Genomic DNA, 20,739 nt, shown 5'->3' with positions numbered 1-20,739 from the left:
TGTTAGACCAAGTTAATAAGAGCCAGATGTTTTGAAGTAAATGAATCGTAAGCTAATAAAATATTGCTGTTTTCAATATCTACTAATAAGCTTTGTTGTATCTAGTTTTACTTAAATGTGGGGTATAAATATCAATTTTTTTTTACAAATGACTAGAAGGCAGTTTAACTTGTTGACACTGGAACCATGATAGGCATAATATAATTTTTTCTACTGGTGAAAGTATCCCACCTTTATGTCCCTTAGGGACTATTCTTTCTTTTTGGTATCTGAGTTTATAAAAGCTAAAATAATAAATTACTCTTTCAGCATTATTACATGTATGCCAGTGTGTGTGTGAGTAATTTTTAGCAATGTTTACAATATTTAGCAATATTTATTATTTTCAGAAAGATTAACTTTAATATTTGATATTTTTAATGTATTTTGATAATTGGAAATGTCCCCTGCTTTTGGTTTGATGTTAAAAATAATTATTTGACCAAGCTATTTGAACCTTTCAGATTATGATATAATTTGTTCGGTTTCTCTCTGGATTATTGCTGACTTTGATGAACCATCTGGGAGAAAACTGCTTTTCAGTGCATTAGAGCACATGGTGAGTATTCAAATATTCTTACTACAAAAACTTTAATATTAATGTTGTTAATTTTGAGAAAACATTATAAAGAACATGCATTAAATCCTTATTCCCCTCCATGCTAGCATTTTAAGTACCTTAACTTGATAAGAAGTTGGTGCTAAGGAGACTGAGATGGCAGTGCAAACATAGTCTACATGCTGAACTGTCAACTTTGCCGAGGGAAAGAAAAACCTGTGTGTCTCCTGTGATTCTTGACTAATGTATTCTCGGCTAGCCTTTGTTATTTGACAGACATATATCTAATAGTATGTATGGGCTGAATGTTTGTGTCCCTGCAAAATTCATATGTTCAAATCTAACCCTTCAGCATGATGGTGTTTGGAGATGGGGCCTTCAGGAGGTAATTAGGTCATGAGGGTGGAGCACTCATGAGTGGGATTAGTGCCCTTTTAAGAAGAGATCAGAGAGCTACTCACTCTCTTACTGTCACGTGAGGATATGAGAAATCAGCATTCTACAACCTAGAAGGGGGTGCTCACCATAACCTGACCATACTGGCACCCCAAACTCAGATTCCAGTCTCCAAAACTGAGAAACAAATTTCTGTTGTTTATAAGCCACCACCCTATGATTACTTTGCTGTAGCAGCTCAAACTAAGACACAAAGGTTGTAAAAAATGCTATTAAAACAGAGTGAATGGTTGTAGATCCTGCCACTACCTCTAATAAGCACTTTTTCATCACATTAAAAGGCAGCACTTTCTTTCTCCGATTATTTAAGAAAAACTAAATTTATCTTACTGAAAAGTTTTTTAAACTTTAAGTCAACCTTAATTTTCTTGTTACTAGATAATTACAAGCTGATATACTTCAGTAGGATACATTCCTATACTTATTTGAAGGTAGTATTTTTTTTTTTTTTTGCTATCATTAATGTACAATTACATGAACAACATTATGGTTACTACACTGTCCCTATTTTCAAGTCCCCACCACATACCCCATTACAGTCACTGTCTATCAGCATAGTAAGTTGCTATTGAATCATTACTTGTCTTGTCTGTGTTATACTGCCTTCCCCATGTTCCCCACCCCCTACATTATACATGCTAATCGTAATGACCCTTTTTCACCCTTATCCCTCCCTTCCCACCCATCTGTCCCTATCCCTTTCCCTTTGGTAACTGTTAGTCCATTCTTGGGTTCTGTGATTCTGCTGCTGTTTTGTTCCTTCAGTTTTTGCTTTGTTCTTATGCTCCACAGATGAGTGAAATCATTTGATACTTGTCTTTCTCCCCCTGGCTTATTTCACGGAGCATAATACCCTCTACCTCCATCCATGTTGTTGCAAATGGTAGGATTTGTTTTCTTCTTATGGCTGAGTAATATTCCATTGTGTATATGTACCATCTCTTCTTTATCCATTCATCTACTGATGGACACTTAGGTTGTTTCGATTTCTTAGCTGTTGTAAATAGTGCTGCGATAAACATAGGGGTGCATATGTCCTTTTCAAACTGGGCTCCTACATTATTAGGGGAAATTCCTAGGAGTGGAATTCCTGGGACAAATGGTGTTTCTATTTTTAGTTTTTTGAGGAACCTCCATACTGCTTTCCACAATGGTTGAACTAATTTACATTCCCACCAGCAGTGTAGGAGGGTTCCCCTTTCTCTACATCCTTGCCAGTATTTGTTGTTCCTAGTCTTTTCTATGTTGGCCATCCTAACTGGTGTAAGGTGATGTCTCATTGTGGTTTTAATTTGCATTTCTCTGGTGATTAGGGATGTGGAGCATCTTTTCATGTGCCTATTGGCCATCTGAATTTCTTCTTTGGAGAAGTGTCTGTTCAGATCCTCTGCCCATTTTTTAATTGGCTTATTTGCTTTCTGTTTGTTGAGGTGCATGAGCTCTTTATATAATTTGGATGTCAACCCCTTATCAGAGATGTTATTTATGAATATATTCTCCCAGACTATAGGATGTCTTTTTGTTCTACAGATGGTGTCCTTTGCTGTACAGAAGCTTTTCAGCTTGTTGTAGGCCCACTTGTTCATTTTTGCTTTTGTTTCCCTTTACCGGGGAGATATATTCATGAAGAAGTTGCTCGTGTTTATGTCCAAGAGATTTTTGCCTATGTTTTTTCCAAGAGTTTTATGTTTTCATGACTTACATTCAGGTCTTTGATCCATTTTGAGTTTACTTTTGTGTATGAGATTAGACAATAATCCATTTTCATTCTCTTGCATGTAGCTATACAGTTTTGCCAACACCAGTTGTTGAAGAGGCTGTCATTTCCCCATTGTATATCCATGGCTCCTTCGTCATATATTAATTGACCATATATGCTTGGGTTTATATCTGGGCTCTCTAGTCTGTTCCATTGCTCTATGGGTCTGTTCTTGTGCCAGTACCAAATTATCTTGATTTCTGTGGCTTTTTAATAGAGCTTGAAGTCAGGGAGTGTAATTCCCCGTTCTTCCTTTCTCAGGATTGCTTTGGCTATTTGGGGTCTTTTGTGGTTCCATATGAATTTTAGAACTATTTGTTCTAGTTCAATGAAGAATGCTATTGGTATTTTCATAGGGATTGCATTGAATATGTAGATTGCTTTAGGCAGGATGGCCATTTTGACAATATTAATTCTTCCTATCCATGAGGACAGGGTGTGTTTCCATTTATGGGTGTCTTCTTTAATTTCTTTCATGAGTGTCTTGTAGTTTTCAGATTATAGGTCTTTCACTTCCTTGGTTAGGTTTATTCCTAGGTACTTTATTCTTTTTGATGCAATTGTGAATGGAGTTGTTTTCCTGATTCCTCTTTCTGCTAGTTCATCGTTAGCGTATAGGAAAGCCACGGATTTCTGTGTATTGATTTTGTGTCCTGCAACTTTGCTGCATTCAGATATTAGATCTAGTAATTTTGGAGTGGATTCTTTAGAGTTTTTTATATACAATGTGATGTCATCTGCAAACAGGGGTAGTTTGACTTCTTCCTTACCAATCTGGATGCCTTTTATTTCTTTGTGTTGTCTGATTGCCAAGGCTATGTTGAATAAAAGTAGGGAGAGTGAGCATCCTTATCTTGTTCCCAATCGTCAAGGAAAAGCTTTCAGCTTCTTGCTGTTAAGTATAATGTTGGCTATGGGTTTGTCATATATGGCCTTTATTTTGTTGAGGTACTTTCCCTCTATACCCATTTTGTTGAGACTTTTTATCATGAAAGGATGTTGAATTTTGTCAAATGCTTTTTCAGCATCTGTGGAGATAACCATGTGGTTTTTGCCTTCTTTTTGTTGATGTGGTGGATGACGTTGACAGATTTTCGAATGTTGTACCATCCTTGCATCCCTGGGATGAATCCCACTTGATCATGATGGATGATCTTTTTGATGTGTTTTTGAATTTGGTTTGCTAATATTTTGTTGAGTGTTTTTGCATCTGTGTTCATCAGGGATATTGGTCTGTAATTTTCTTTTTTTTTGTGGTGTCTTTGCCTGGTTTTGGTATTAGAGTGATGTTGGCCTCATAGAATGAGTCTGGGAGTATTCTCTCCTCTTCTACTTTTTGGAAAACTTTAAGGAAGATGGGTATTAGGTCTTCACTAAATGTTTGATAAAATTCAGCAGTGAAACCTTCTGGCTCAGGGATTTAGTTCTTAGGTAGTTTTTTGATTACCAATTCAATTTCATTGCTGGTAATTGGTCTGTTCAGATTTTCTGTTTCTCCCTGAGTCAGCCTTGGAAGGTTGTATTTTTCTAGAAAGTTGTCCATTTCTTCTAGGTTATCCAGTTTGTTACCATAGAATTTTTCATAGTATTCTCTCATAATTCTTTGAATTTCTGTGGTGTCCATAGTGATTTTTCCATTCTCATTTCTGATTCTGTTTATGTGTATAGACTCTTTTTTTCTTGAGAAGTTTTGTAGCTGGGGGTTTATCTATTTTGTTTATTTTCTCAAAGAACCAGCTCCTGCTTTCATTGATTCTATTGTTTTATTCTTCTCAATTTTATTTATTTATGCTCTGATCTTTATTATGTCCCTCCTTCTTCTTACTTTGGGCCTCATTTGTTCTTCCTTTTCTAGTTTTGTTAACTGTAAGTTTAGACTGTTCATATGGGATTGTTCTTTCCTGTGGTAGGCCTGTATTGCAATTTACTTCCTTCTTAGCATGGCCTTCACTGCATCCAATGGGTTTTGTGGTATTGAATTATTGTTGTCATTTGTCTCCATATATTGCTTTATCTCTGTTTTTATTTGGTCATTGATCCATTGATTTAGGAGCATGTTATTAAGCCTCCTTGTGTTTGTGGAATTTATCATTTTCTTTGTGTAATTTATTTCTAGTTTCATACATTTGTGATCTGAGAAGCTGGTTGGTACAATTTCAATCTTTTTGAATTTACTGAGGCTCTTTTTGTGGCCTAGTATATGATCTATTTTTGAAAAAAATCCATGTGCACTTGAGAAGAATGTGTATCCTGTTGCTTTTGGATAGAGTGTTCTGTAGATGTCTTTTAGGTCCATCTGTTCTAATACATTGTTCAGTGCCTCTGTCTCTTTACTTATTTTTTGTCTGGTTGATCTGTCTTTTGGAGTGAGTGGTGTGTTGAAGTCTCCTAAAATGAATGCATTGCATCTATTTCCCCCTTTAATTCTGTTAGTATTTGTTTCACATATGTAGGTGATCCTGTGTTGGGTGCATAGATATTTATAATAGTTATATCCTCTTGTTGGTCTGAACCCTTTATCATTATGTAATGTCCTTCTTTGTCTCTTGTTACTTTCTTTTTTTTTTGATGTCTATTCTGTCTGTTACAAGTACTGCAACTCCTGCTTTTTTTTCTCCCTTTTGTTTGCATGAAATATCTTTTTCCATCCCTTTACTTTCAGTCTGTATATGTCTTTGGGTTTAAAGTGAGTCTCTTGTAGGCAGCATATAGATGGGTCTTGTTTTTTCATCCATTCAGTGACTCATGTCTTTAGATTGGTGCATTCAGACCATTTACATTTAGGGTGATTATCAATATGTATGTACTTATTGCCATTGCAGGCTTTAGATTTGTGGTTACCAAAGGTTCAAGGATAATTACCTTACTATCTAACAGTCTAATTTAACTCACTTCGTATGTTATTACAAACACAACCTAAAAGTTCTTTTTTTTTCTCCTCCTTTTTCTTCCTCCTCCATTCTTTATATGTTAGGTATCACATTCTGTACTCTTTGTCTGTCCCTTGGGTGATATCTTTTTAGCCTTAGGAACACTTCCATCTATAGCAGTCCCTCCAAAATGCATTGTAGAGGTGGTTTGTGGGAGGTAAATTCTCTCAGCTTTGCTTATCTGAAAATTGTTTAATCCCTCCTTCAAATTTAAATGATAACCTTGCTGGGTAGAGTATTCTTGGTTCGAGGCCCTTCTGCTTCATGGCATTAAATACATCACGCCACTCCCTTCTGGCCTGTAAGGTTTCTGTTGAGAAATCTGATGACAGCCTGACGGATTTTCCTTTGTATGTGATCTTTTTTCTCTCTCTGGCTGCTTTGAAAAGTCTGTCTTTATCCTTGATTTTTGCCATTTTAATTATTATGTGTCTTGATGTTGTCTTCCTTGGGTCCCTTGTGTTGGGAGATCTGTGCATCTCCATGGCCTGAGAGACTATCTCCTTCCCCAGATTGGGGAAATTTTCAGCAATTAATTCTTCAAAGACACTTTCTATCCCTTTTTCTCTCTCTTCTTCTTCTGGTACCCCTATAATGCAAATATTGTTCCGTTTGGATTGGTCACACAGTTTTCTCAATATTCTTTCATTCTTAGAGATCCTTTTTTCTCTCTGTACTCAGCTTCTTTGTATTCCTCTTCTCTAATTTCTATTCCATTTTCCATCTCTTCTACTACATCCAATCTGCTTTTAAATCCCTCCATTGTATGTGTCATTTCAGATATGGAATTTCTTAATGATTGAATCTCCATCTTAATTTCATCCCTGAGTTCTTGAATATTTTTCTGTACCTCCATGAACACATTTATGATTTTTATTTTAAACTCTCTTTCAGGAAGATTGGTGAGTTCAGTTTCATTTTGTTCTTTTTCTGCAGTTTGTGAGATTTTTGTCTGAACCATGTTCTTTTGACATTTCATATTTCTGTGTGGTGCCCAGAAGTTCCAGTCTCTGGAGCTTCTCAGCCCCTGGAGTGAGGTTGGGGGGTCATAGGGGAGCGGCACTGGTGCCTGAGGGGAGGAAGGAGCTGATTCCTGATTCCCGTCTGCGGTGCCTGTCCCCAGTGTCAGAGCCAGTGGGCCAGGCACACAGGTGTAAGCCTCTGTGCTTGGCGTCTCTAGCTGTTGCTTTGGCTGCCTGATGCCAGTGCAGTGACTGCTGGTTTGCGAGCAGGTACTGGCAGGCCAGAATGAAGGCGCAGCAGGCTACGTGTCACAGTGGGGGGCCTTGGAGCTGAGTAGGCCGCCAGGGGGATGGAATGCCTGAAGCTCCTCAAAGTTCCCAACCTGCTTGGCAGAGTGCACCCAGACAATGTTGTCCACCTATCCCTTCTCCCACGCAGCAAGCTCCATGCAAACACCGCCCCTTCAGCATCCCTCTTGCTGCTAGGAAGCCTGTCAGACTGCCCATCTTTCCTTTATCCCAGAGCAGCCAGATGTGGATTCCCGTCCTCCACAAGTGGCCGGAAATCTCAGTCTCTCAAGCACTCTCTCTGTCCCAGGTCCCCAACCCCATCAACCTCCAGTGCCCCACACAATGTAAGTTTGTGCTCCAAAGCTGACCTCCAGGGCTGGGTGTTCACCAGTCTTAGGTTTCCACCCCTTCCTACTCTGTTTCTCTTCCTCCTGCTGGTGAGCTGAGGTGGGGAAAGGGCTTGGGTCCCATCGGATCAAGGCTTTCATACGTTACCCCGTTTCATGAAGTCTGCTCTGTTCATGAGGTCTGTATGCAGTCTGGTGCAGCCTTCTTTCCTGTTGCTGTTTTAGGGCCAGTTGTATTAACTATATTTTCACACTGTATGTGGTTTTTGGGAGGAGTTCTCTGTCTCACCTCTCACACCGCCATCTTGAATCTTTAAAGGTACTATTTTATAACATTTTGTATTTCGAAAGGAACACAAAAGTCTGTCTAGATAAAAACACCTGAGAAATGAACCAAAATATTTTATGAAATTGTTTTGTACTAAGCGTAAATTTACTTCTGTATAACAGATTACCCATTAATTAATACCTTAAAACAATAGGCAAGTATTTTCTCAGTTTCTGGGACATAAGAATTCAGGAGTGACTTAGCCGAGTGGTTGTGGCTTAGGTTTCTTATGAGGATGAGTCAGGATTTTGGCTAAATCATCAGAGGTTTGACTGGGTTGCAGGATGAACTTGGAAGATGGCTTACTTACACGGCTGTTGGCAGGAGGCCTTAGGTTTTCACTGGGTACTAACCAAATGCTTCATTTCATTACCACATAGGTACCTTTTCTGTATTGCTTAAGTGTCCTCACAACATGGCAGCTGGCTTTCCCCAGAATGAGTGATAAAGGGATAGAGAAGCCACATGCCTCCTATGATCTAGTCTCAGAAGTCACACACTGTACTTCTACAATGTCTTATTTGCTACAGTGTCCAATTTACGTCTATTTAGTACAAGGTTTAACTATACAAGAGCATAGGTACCAAGAAGTGGGGATCATTTGGGGCCATCTTGGAGGCTTGCTGTACATTAACAATAATCAATACATTTTAAATGACACATAACATCTGCCAGGAGAATTTTCTTATCATAGACGATCTCAGAACTCATTCTGGCCTCTCTCAGTGGACTGCAGACCAGGACATTTCAGGAAAGTCGTTTGGGATCTGTGGAGCCACCCCCGCCTGCCTTCCCATTGTTCTCAGGACTCTCTGGCAGCCTGTTCTGAGATGCTGACAAACCGCCTTTCCCCAGTAGTGTATACAGCTCTCCCTGCAGGCCAATGCCGGTATGTTTAACAGTATCTCACATTTCTGTGAGGATCTGTTCACTCTTGTTCCTTCTTTTTATATTGTTCTTCAGATTGCAGAATCTCCATTGACTTTAAGTTCAGTGAGTCTTTCATTTGACAACTCAAACCTGTTGAACCTCTCTAGTGAATTTTTCATTTCAGTTACTATGCTTCCAACCCCAGAATTTCCATTTGGTTCTTTTTTTTTTATTTCTATCTGTTTATTATCTATGTAATAAGTTGGTATTATCATAATCATACCTTCCTTTAATTCTTTAGACATGGTACTTTAGCTCTTTGAATATATTTATATGTCTGTTAAGTCGAACATCTAAGACCCCTCAATACAATTCTAATACCTGGTTTTTTTTCTTTGTATGAATTACACTATACTGTTCCATTGCATGTCTCATCACTTTTTATTGAAAACCACACATTTTAGATAATGCTGTAATACATTTGGATACTGATATCCCTTCATTCCCAGAGCTACTTGTTATTTGGTCATATGTTTGTTCAGTTATGTGACTCAACTATTTCTATGGTCTATTTCCCTCTCATTATATATCTCTGTTACAACCCAGATTTTTTTCTTTTTTTTTAAATCTTTTATCTTGGCTTCCTAGGGATTGCCTCTGGATCAGCAAAAGCCCTTTATTGGTCAAAGTCTGTGCATAGGTCCTTGTAGTCACTTAGATTTTCACCTTTACTGTTGGATGTTAGAGACTCCTTTCAGAGTTCAGGGATTTTATGCTTTTGCCCTACATTCACCCATGAAACAGTATCTTGGAATTTCCTTTTCTAATTACTCCTGAGAAGAGTTAACCTTTGGCATGCACACAGTCTTCCAGACTGCCCAGGATGAGTTTATTTTTAAACCAGGAGTTCAGTATATAAAAGTAAACTCTTTTAAGAATTGTAGCAAAGGAGAAATACATTTTAAAATAAATGTATCACTTTTAATAGTATCAAAAATATCAAATACTAGGCATAAATATAACAAAATATGTTTAAAGCTTTTCTACAATAAAATATTAAGAGAAAATTCATAAACTTACATGGAGAGATATGCCATAGTCATGAATTGAAAGACTCAATATTGTAAAGAAGTCAGTTCTCCTAAAATTGATGTATAGCTTCAGTGTAATTCCAGTATGAATCTCAGCATTTTTTTAAAGGAAAATGTCAAGATGGTTCTCAAATTTACATAGATATTCGAAAGACCAAGAATAGCTAAAATACTCTTAAAGAGGAGTAAGACACAATTAATGGTCTTCTGGATATCAAGATCTTTGTACAGCTGTATAATTAAAGACAGTTTGGCATTAGCACAGAAAAATAGAGCAAGAGAGAAAGAACAGGGAACCTAGAGACAGACCTATGTATATATTACACTTGCTTTATGATAAAGTTGGCCTTTTAGAACAATATGGGTTGTCTTTTAAACCTTCTCCTTTTCAAATCATCCACAAAGATCAATTCCAGATGGATTATAGATCTGAACTTAAAAAACAAAACAGTAAAGTGTCTCTCAGATAACATAGGTTATCTTTATGACTTCAGTGTAGGGCAAGATTTCTAAAATGGCATGTAAAACCCAGTAGCCATGAAGTAAAATACCAATAATTCAATCCCATTATAACTAGGGACTATTTTTTATCAGAGCACGCCATCAAGAGAATAAAAAGACAGGCCACAGAATGGCAGAAGTTATCTCTACACACATAAACCCAAAAAAGCACTCAAGTCTTAGAAATCAAACCCCTATAAGTCAGTGAAAAAAAGGTAATTATCTCCAGGAAAATACTGATAAAAGATTACCCAGGCAAATCAGAGAACAGGCAAGTAAACATGTTAAAGGATGTTTGATATCACTGGTGATGAGAAAAAGCAAACTGAACCTTGATGAGATCTCTTTACATGTCTACTAGAACAACTGAAATAAAAAAGTCTAACAGTACAAAATATTATGAGTCTGTGGGGGTAATGGAATTCTCATATGTTGCTAGTAGGAGTGAAAACTAGTCCAACTATTTTGAAAATCTGTTTAACATATTCTAAAGTTGAAGATACGCATATTGTGTTTATAGAGCATCAAACTGAGAAAAATTCAAATGTCCAGCATAAGTAGGATGGATGAAAGAAGAGTATATTCACACCATGGAATTCTGTACAGTACAGAAAAAAAAAAGTAACTACAACTACACAAAAGAATGTTGAATCTCAGAACCATTAGGTTGAATGGAAAAAGAGCACAAAAGAATACAGACTGTATGATTCCATTTATATGAAGTTCAAACTTTATTTAATGATACCAGCTGAAGTGGTAAATTACAAAGAAAAGCGAGAATGGTATTACCATAAAGGGCAGAATAGTGGTCATCTAATAAAGAGGGAAGTGTAGTAATTGCAAGGAATATGAGTGATATCTTGGGGGGCTGATAGTGCTCTATTTCTTGACCTAGGTGATAGTTTTATGGTTAATTCACTGAGTTCTACATCTGTGTATTTTTCATGTGTGTTATTTCACACACATAAACACAAAAAGAGGTTAAACATGGTACTGCATTATAAAAGAACTGTTATGCAATAAGGTGAAGCAATTAGAGTTACTAAAATGATTGTTTTTAGGCTATTTCAGTGGTATGCCTTATTCGGTACAACAACACAGGAAGATTTTGGTGGTGGAGATGCTGTATGGTAAAGTACAACTTGATTGGAAAGAAAAAGTTCAACTGTAAAAAGGTATGTAAGATACTGATCTTTTTCATCTGTAAATGTGTTTTGCAGAAAACAAGTGTTCACAGCCGGTTGGGAGTAATTTATAATCCTACATCAAAAATAAATGAGGAGAACACAGCTATTTCTAGAGGAATTTTGGCAGCTTTTCTTACACAGAAAAACAGGTTTTTGAGAAACCTTCTTTGGAAATTCTCAACAGAAAAAATTGCTACAGCTATTTACTCTGGAGATAAAATTAAAGCATTCCTTAGTGAGGTCAGTACTATTTGTTTGAAATAATAAATATCTGTTGGATATTTCAAAAAGTATAAGTCAGTGTGTTTGGAGATAGCATGTTACTGAAAAAACATTAATGGATATGTATAAAATCAACTGGGGATAATCAGCATTCCTTTAAATGGGAAAACATAATGAATCATCCTTTCTTTTGTACCTCTACATGTTAGAATGTTCCAGGCGCCCATTTTCAGCCCGTCTGTTCTCCCAAAGGGAACGGTGACCAACTGTCCAGCTGGCCTGGTACCGTGTCGGTGGCCACAGGATCAAGCCCTGATAGACAGCCCAGCTGTCAGTGCACCACTGTGAGGGAGGGCTCCTGGCTGGTCACTGGCAGTACAGCCCACAGCCCAGCCACTGACCATTCTTCCCCTCTCCATCCTCCATCCATATTGTCTCAGTCTTAGGATGGAAAGCCACAGCCCTCCACTTTGGGGGCTTCCCATGACTGGGCCATCTGTATTCCAAGCATCTTCAGGTATAGGGGCTTTTCCCTCCTGATAAGCCCTCTTGGCTACCAATGGCTCAAAAGTTCTTCGTGCTTTTCACTGGTATACATCACTGGCCCCAGTAAGCATTGGAGTTCTCCACTTCAGGGGCTATTAGAAAGGGAGCTATGCTGCTGTAAATACACACCCATTTGGCCAGTGTAGGCATCTGTGCCACACCCCTGTGGCTCTCAGGTCCAGTCAAGCACCCATCCCGCAATGGGATAGGTGGTTATTACCTTAGAGTGGTTCCAGTGATGGGCTCCGCACCAGCAAGGTGTGGCACACAGCAGCCAGGGGCTTCTCTATCAAGGTGTACCTGACCTCTCTGCCTTTCCATAGCTGTGACCAGAATCCAGTAGGTTTTTGTGTCCATTCAACTGCTGCCAAAGGCCCCATCCATAACCATCTTTGGTTACATGAACGTCCAGCTCACAGGGCCTTGATGAGTCCATTACAAGCAAGGCCTGTACAGCCTTGACTGCTCGCTTAGCAGCAGTAATAGCAGCTGCACATGTCTCATCCCAGTCCCACCTGATGCCCTTTCATACCAGCTGGTATAAGGGCTTCAGAATTTGTGCCAAGTGTGGGATGAACAGTCTCCAGTGGCCCAAATAACCCACGAACTCTTATGATGCTTATAGTGGTAGGGGTAGGGAAAGCCTGGACCTTGTCTCTGACTACTTCTGGGATAACTTTAATTTTATCCTACCAGACAAAACTCAAGAACTTTACAGACAAACCAGGTCCCTGAACCTTGTTGCTGTTCACAGCCCATCCTTTCTCCTGTAAATGTTGCAGCAGTCTAGGAACTGCCCCTTCTAAACCTGCAAGAGAATCAGTTATGAGGATAATATCATCAATGTAATGATACAGCCACACTATTTATAGTTTCTTCCTTGTGGCCAAGTCCTGGGCTACAAGTCCATGACACATGGTGGGACTGTGGAGGTATCCCTGTGGAAGGATGGTGAATGTCCACTGCTGGCCTTCCCACGTGAAGGCAAACTGCTCCTGACCTTCCTGTGCTATGTCAATAGAGAAGAAAGCATTAGCAAGGTCTACTACATAATGATACTTTCCTAGTTCATGACTGAGTGTGTCCATAAGGGCTGCTATAGAGGGACAGCAGCATGCAAAGGGGGTGTGACTTTTTTCAATTCCCTGTGATCCACGGTCATACACCGGGAGCCGTCCAGCTTTTCACTGGCCACACTGGGGAATTAAAAGGACTATGAGTGGGCTTTATGATGCCACCCTCTCCAACTACTGTAGATTTCCCCCAATTTCCTTGTGTCCCCCAGGCAATTTGAACTGCTTAGTACTTGTTACCCACTGAGGTATAGGCAGAGCTACAGGCTGGTGCTGAGCATGTCCCCTCAAAACTGCCTTTACCACATGTACCCTCAGTCTGAACTCACCTGCCATGGTTTGTAACCACAGGCCCTGCAGGATATTGACCCCCAAAATATATTCAGGGATAGGAGAAATGTACACAGTATACTCCTTTGGGGCATTTTTCCCAATAGGATTTGAGCTTTCTTCACTCTAATTGCCTTACCCCATAGCCATCTATCAAAGCAGGAGTCCCAGGAAAACACTCAGAGTTGCCATAAATCAGAAAACATTCAGCTCTTGTGTCCACCAGCACCAGGACACATTGTGCATTCATAGGGGACCAATGAAATGCTAATTCTACACAGAGCCTCTAGTCCCCACCACATCCCCCTGGTGAGGGCCTTGACTGCCCCCTAAGTCAAACCGCAAAGCCCAGTTGTCCTCCTGTGGGAGTGAAGGCCCAGGCAGAGCCTGAGTACTGTCCCGGAGAAAGTCTTGCAGGGACACAGGCCAGACATGGAACTTTGCCTCTGGCTTCCATGTCCTGGACCTTAGAGGCTGTAACTGCTGCTCTGGCTTTAATTGGTGCCACAGTTCTAACAAGATCCTATTAGGCTGCCCATCCAGTTTTTCTTTCACTACCCTGGCCTGTATCAGATCAACCCACATCTGGGTCCTCAAGATCTTCACAGGGCCTTTACACCTCTCCTTTCAGTTATAGCCTGTACTTCCTTCCGTGCTCTTATTGTTTCAATCTCCCCAAGATCTGCTAAATAAAGTATGAGTTGCCTCACTTACGGGCTGCCCTACTTGGGGGACAAGAATAGTTACTAGGGACCCAAAGAGGGACTGGGGAGTTTTATGGAGCACTAGATTTCTCATTCCTACAGTGAACAGCTCCTCATCAGGGCCCTGGGGGTCCATACTGCAGATGATATTTTTCATGCCCAGCTCCCATAATACCTGCAGGAGCTCTGCATATGTTTTCCAGCTAGTGAGTAAGTATGGGAAATCATCCTGATTCAACCAAACTGCTCTGATGGCTGCTGTCAGCCAATCCAGAAGTGCCTGATTCCTTGAGGTGTGATGGGCACTTTGCAGGGAAGGGTGAAGGGAAGGGTGAGTTGTCAGGTAAGCCAGTCTACCCCTTTCAGAACCCAACATAACCATGTTTTCCACCCCTATACCCCAGAGACTCAAAAGCCATGTAGGCAGAGGTTCCAACGGCTTCTGCCAAAACCGGATGCTCACGTCCACCAGCTCATCCTGGGTATAGGAGTGGAGCATGGAGTGCTCCACAACTGGGGAGGAGTCTGCTTCTCCCCCTGAGAAGCCCATGGTTGTTCATTTTTATTTTCTTAATTAAAACTGGGCAGGCCTTTAATACAGAAGAGGCTGGTGCCTTGGGCGGTGGCCTCTGCAATAGATTAGGCTTCAGCCCCACCCCCTCATCCTCTCCTGACATCTCCTCTACCATCTCCAGGGCTGAAGGCACCACTCTTTCCTCCCCCTCCCCCACAGCCTCCTGCAACGTGGATTCTCCTGCCGCCTCCTCCCTTGCTGCTAACGTATCTTCCAGGAGCACGACCTGTCTTCTCAATAGCTTCCTCTTTCTTAAGGGCATCCCATAGGTCATCACCCAGCTCCTCCAAGAGATGCCAAAGTGTGTGTCTCTCCTCAGTAACCCTTTCCATATCTTGAGAAACAAACATTCCACAATCCTGACTGCTACATGGCCATTTGGGGCCTCTAAGAAGTCCTCTGTCCCACAAAGAGCTAATTTCAGAGCTTCCAGTATCTCCATCTAGGAGATGCTTTACCCTAGACCAATGTCCCACTAGGGGCTCCCCAAGTGGAAGCCCCATAGATAGGGTGTTCCCAGGTGAAGCTGCACCCCTCACACTGCTGTTGGAGGTAAGGGTGAGTTGTCCCTCCCTACTGCAGCAGCCACTGGGGCCTCCCCACCATCTCTAGGAGCAGCCCACCCAAGCGTTGCACCCATGAGGACAGATTTCAGGTTCAGACATCCTGCCAACTATGCCAGATGTAACTCCTGCGGGGAAGTATGTTGCCAGCCTGAGGCAAATTACCTTTGAAGCCAAAATCAGTGAAAGGGAGAAGTGGGAGAAATCCTTTTATTTCTTGCAAGCAGTCATCCACTTCTGATCGCCCATATCTCTTGTGACCTGGGTGCAAAAAGGGACCCCACCCCACCTCCAGTCCAGATATGCCTTTGCTCCCCCTTGTAATCATCTGTTGATATGGACATGGACTACTCTCCACCCCTTGGAATCACCTGTTGACACGGAGATGCACTAAGGCCAGGTGAAAGATTCTGGAAATATTGCAGTTTTACCCACACTACCATGTTGGACAGTACAGAGAACATTTCTTTCATCACAGGAGCACCCAGAATCTTGTTAGAAATTCAGAGTTTAAGGCCTCCCTGGATTCACTGAAGTAGAAACTCCATTTTACCATGACATCCAGGTGACACCTTTAAGTTTGGTAAATACTGATATGGAGAAGTGTGTCTTAGTATGAAGGTATAAAGAACCTGTTTGTGCTTTATTTTCTGTAAATGTTCATATATTTTTTGACTCTGACCAAGGATTACTTTTATATTCCAGAAATTAAGCATACTATCACAAAATTGGTTTTGTATATTAGTATAATTGGGCGAGATAGGATATTCCTATTTTAAACACTTTTTTTTATTGAGCACACCAAAATGGGGTGGGGAAACTGAGTTTAGAATTTAATAAACATTTTATTTCATTTCTTCATTGTTAAATTTTTCTTAAATTGATGCTGTGTAGCATTTTACTGATAATCCATCTGAAATGCTCAAAGAATGAATAGCAATCTATGTCTGTTTGTAACAAGATTTACAAATATAACTGACTTGATAAGGATTTGTAAAAATATAGCTAAAGAAGAAAATAATACTTCTAAATCATAATTTAGTGTAATTTTATATTTCATACTAATACATTAATTAAAGTAGGCTTTATTTTACAATGATTTAATGTAGTTACTGTTCTGTTAATTTCATCATTCTTGTGCTTTAGGGGATGGATAAAAATGCTTTTGTAAAAAAATATAATACTGTTGGAGTGAATATTTTCCGAACTCACCAGTTGTTCTGTCAAGATGTACTTAAATTGCACCCTGGAGAAATGGGTGTTGTCAGCAATGGGAGAGTAAGTAGAAAAATCAGTTGCTCACTTTTTGCAGTGACACCATATTGCAAGGGCTCAAACTTAACTTCTGTTGCTACACACCTGATGCCACACATGCAGAAGATGTCACTCATATGCTAGGCACACCAGACAGGTCTCAGCATCAGCAAATGGCCTCTGAGATATCCACTTCCTGGCACACCACCTGCCACTTCACCTTCCCTGCTGATAAAAACGTTGGATGGAAGTAGGAATGTACTAGTGGGATTGCACTTAGTTTGGTCTAAGTATTAGAACAAACAACTTAGTACAGATTATAACATTGAAAGTGAGAACCACCGTTGTAGTAGGCATTATAAAGTACATTGTGACATCGTTTTCTTATTGTAGTTTTTCTTTACAACTGATTGTTAAATAACAATTCAAAACTTATGTAAATTTTGAAGTATAAAGTAGTATTTAATATAATCTTTAAAAATCTATGCAAAAAACCACTTACTTCCACCCTCCTTATTAGATTTATTATGAATAGTTTACTGTTTTACCTTCTAACCCTTTTTTCTACCCTACATAGCCATATCTGGTTTTTAAAAATACGTAATTGTACTCCCATTGTATGTATCATTTTATATCTCACTTTTTTCTCTTAGTATATCATAAACATTTTTCTGATTTTCTGATTCTGTCTGTCTTTATAGACATAAAACTAGTGATGATATCCACCTACTAATATATTTTGAGTATGATAGTCTGGTTCTATTTCTCAGGAATTACTTAAATTAAAATTTTAATCTGGTGCTTTAGATTTATTAGAAATTGACTATGCAATGTGTTTGACATCTCTGTGCTCAAACTCAAATCACACAGCCCTAAATTGTCTTTAAAGTTCTGGTACATTCAGTGTTTCTTTTTTTTCTATATTTTTATGAGCTCTGTTCACTTGTGTGTCTTATTGTTATAGCATTGTCCCCTTAAAATTATGCTTATTTATTCTTTGCTTTCTGACTGCATAGATAATAGGAATTGAAGAATAGTAAGGGTCTCCTGTCCCCACGCACCCACAGATCAAGTGTATCTGCTTGAGTGTAAGTTTCTGAGCTGACTCATTGGCACTAGCTCCTGAAAGCAGTTAGACTCGGGGTCTTCTTTTTACAGGGCTGTTCTACAAATTAGTGACAATGGTTGCCATTTATTATTATAGTAACAGAAAGTAGTGGTGAATTTTGATAGAGAGCTATGTGGAAGCCCGGAAATGGCATTGCTTTTTCTCTTTAGCATTTGCTTTGGGAAGAAATGTAGCTTTTTAGAACACTTTAAAGTATATGGCTACCTGTGGCTTCGTGGGTATTTTAAAGATAAAGAGGGAAAAATTACCTGCTATATCTGGTACCTTGCCTCTTGGTTATACATTATGCAAAAACTACCCTATTTTTTGTCATTGTTTAATATAATTCATATATTATTATCAATATTAGTGATAACAGAGATTATAGTTATGTTCAACTTTTTCTCTTAGAGCTATTTTCTTCTCATCTTCCTTGAAATTGACAAAAATGTTCTGCCCCTGCTGTGAACCAAACATTCTTCTAGGTTCTGAGAGTGTAGTAGCAAACAAAACTGTTTCTGTGGTGTTTACGTTATGGTGGGCAGAGACAGATAACAAGTTACATCCTTACTGATAAGCTGTCATTTGGATTGAAAACCAAAGGAGATAGGGGAGCAAGCCATGCTGACTATCTGGAAAAGGAATGTTCTAGATAGAGAGAACAGTGAGTACAGAGGTCCTGAGGTGAGCGCATCTCTGTGTGTTCTGGAAATAGCAGGAAAAAGAGTAGTCAAGAGAAAAGCTCAGAGAAGTAGCTGAGGGCCAGATCACACAGGGTTTATGGGCAGTTGAAGGACAGCTGCTTTACTCTGATGGGTTGTGAAGCTCATAGTTCTGGGTAAGGGATGACATGGCCTGATGTAGGTTTTATTTGCATCACTAGTGGCTGTTGTAATGAGAATAGTCTATAGGGATCAGGACACCAGTTAGGAACTGCTACAATAGTCCAAGTGGCTGGGACCCGAATGGCTCTCATGAAAGTAGGAAGAGGTGGGTATGGGATGTATGTTGGAGGAGGAGTGAGCAGGAATTGCTGACAGGCATGGTGTAGAAGTACGTACGTGACTAGCAGATGGAGCTGCCATGGACGGAGCTGAGGAAGTCTGCAGGAGGATGGGGTTGTTCGGGAGGAATGCAGGGGAGAGAGAGCCCTGAGTCTGCACCTACTAAGAACCACACTCCCAGGAGTCTTGTTGAGTCAGCAATTGAACATGAGCTGAATTCAGGGGAGAGGCTGCAGCTGAAGAAAAATATTTAAGTCAACTTATGTTTGCTTTTTGTTCAACTTTTTGTGTTAACAAAAATTTTAAGTTTGATTATTCTTTTATTTGTAGAACTATGGCTTAAATGGAAAAGTATAATATATCCAAAAATAAGTACTGTGGTTTATGAGCTATAATGTAATACTTACTACACTGTCTCAGACTTAATGCCATAAAGTACAATAATCATGGCAATTGTAGCAGATAGTTATAATTCTGAACCAGATAACTTACTGCTTGAAATAATTCTGACATTTTAGAATCACTGTTCATTTTGAACCTGTCCAAATGTTTACATTAGATTTAGAACATATTCAGAGTTAAAATTGTTTATGAATAAACAAAACTGGATACAGTGATTATCTTTCTTATTGATATGCTGAAGAATTAAAAATGTATTATTATTATTATTAAATCAGACCCTAAATAATGCTTTTACTATAACTGTAATAAATTAATTTTTATCAACTACATATTATAATTGCTGAAAGACATGGAGTGGCAGAGAGTAGGGAAACAAGCAAGGCCTTTTTTCAGTGACAAATCTGGATTCAGATTTCATTGCACCTCTAATTATATGACCTCTAATTGTTACTTTACGAGTCTTGGTTTTTCATTTGGGCAATGGGAATGATAATAGTCTGTTTTATAAAGCTGTCAGGTTAAACCTAAAGAATATTAAACATAAATTTTCAGTGAATATTAACCCTTCTTTTCTCTTTACATACTTGAAGGTTGTCATGGGAAATGGTGGGTACATTTGTAGACTTAGTTTGTGAGAGGGACATTACATAATGATAAAGGGCTCAGTCCAACAAGAGGATATAACCATTATAAATATATATGCACCCAATACAGGAACACCAACATACCTGAAACAAATACTAACAGAACTAAAAGAGGAAATAGAATGCAATGCATTCATTCTAGGAGACTTCAACACACCACTCACTCCAAAGGACAGATCCACCAGACAGAAAATAAGTAAGGACACAGAGGCACTGAACAACACACTAGAACAGATGGACCTAATAGAAATCTACAGAACTCTACATCTAAAAGCAACAGCATACACATTCTTCTCAAATGCACATGGAACATTCTCCAGAATAGACCACATACTAGGCCACAAAAAGAGCCAGAGTAAATTCAAAAAGATTGAAATTCTACCAACCAACTTTTCAGACCACAGAGGTATAAAACTAGAAATAAATTGTACGAAGAAAGCAAAAAGGTTCACAAACACATGAAGGCTTAACAACATGCTCCTAAATAATCAATGTATCAACGACCAAATTAAAATGGAGATCCAGCAATATATGGAAACAAATGACAACACCACCACAAAGCCGCAACTACTGTGGGACGCAGCAAAAGCAGTCTTAAGAGGAAAGTATATAGCAATCCAGGCATATTTAAAGAAGGAAGAACAATCCCAAATGAATGGTCTAATGTCACAATTATCGAAATTGGAAAAAGAAGAACAAATGAGGCCTAAGGTCAGCAGAAGGAGGGACATAATAAAGATCAGAGAAGAAATAAATAAAATTAAGAAGAATAAAACAATAGAAAAAAAATCAGTGAAACCAAGAGCTGGTTCTTCGAGAGAATAAACAAAATAGATAAGCCTCTAGCCAGACTTATTAAGAGAAAAAGAGAATCAACACACATCAACAGAATTAGAAACGAGAAAGGAAAAATCACGACAGACCCCACAGAAATACAAAGAATTATTAGAGAATACTATGAAAACCTATATGCTAACAAGCTGGGAAACTTAGGA

General features: G+C 39.1%; 1 protein-coding gene across 1 annotated transcript in view; it reads left to right on the top strand.

Annotated features, from left to right (window-relative positions):
• The window catches only part of UGGT2 (UDP-glucose glycoprotein glucosyltransferase 2), a 171,758-nt gene that overhangs the window by 85,701 nt on the left and 65,318 nt on the right, over positions 1-20,739 (top strand). Inside the window, exons 20-22 of the mRNA XM_036893788.2 lie at positions 504-598; positions 11,354-11,560; positions 16,479-16,610. Of these exons, the coding sequence (XP_036749683.2) occupies positions 504-598; positions 11,354-11,560; positions 16,479-16,610 (434 nt within the window). The remainder of the gene's footprint in view (positions 1-503; positions 599-11,353; positions 11,561-16,478; positions 16,611-20,739) is intronic.

The sequence above is a fragment of the Manis pentadactyla genome, chromosome 17 (assembly GCF_030020395.1).
Source record: "Manis pentadactyla isolate mManPen7 chromosome 17, mManPen7.hap1, whole genome shotgun sequence".
NCBI lineage: Eukaryota > Metazoa > Chordata > Mammalia > Pholidota > Manidae > Manis > Manis pentadactyla.
The sequence above is the reverse complement of the archived record's forward strand: the minus strand, read 5'-3'. Positions and strand labels throughout refer to the sequence as shown.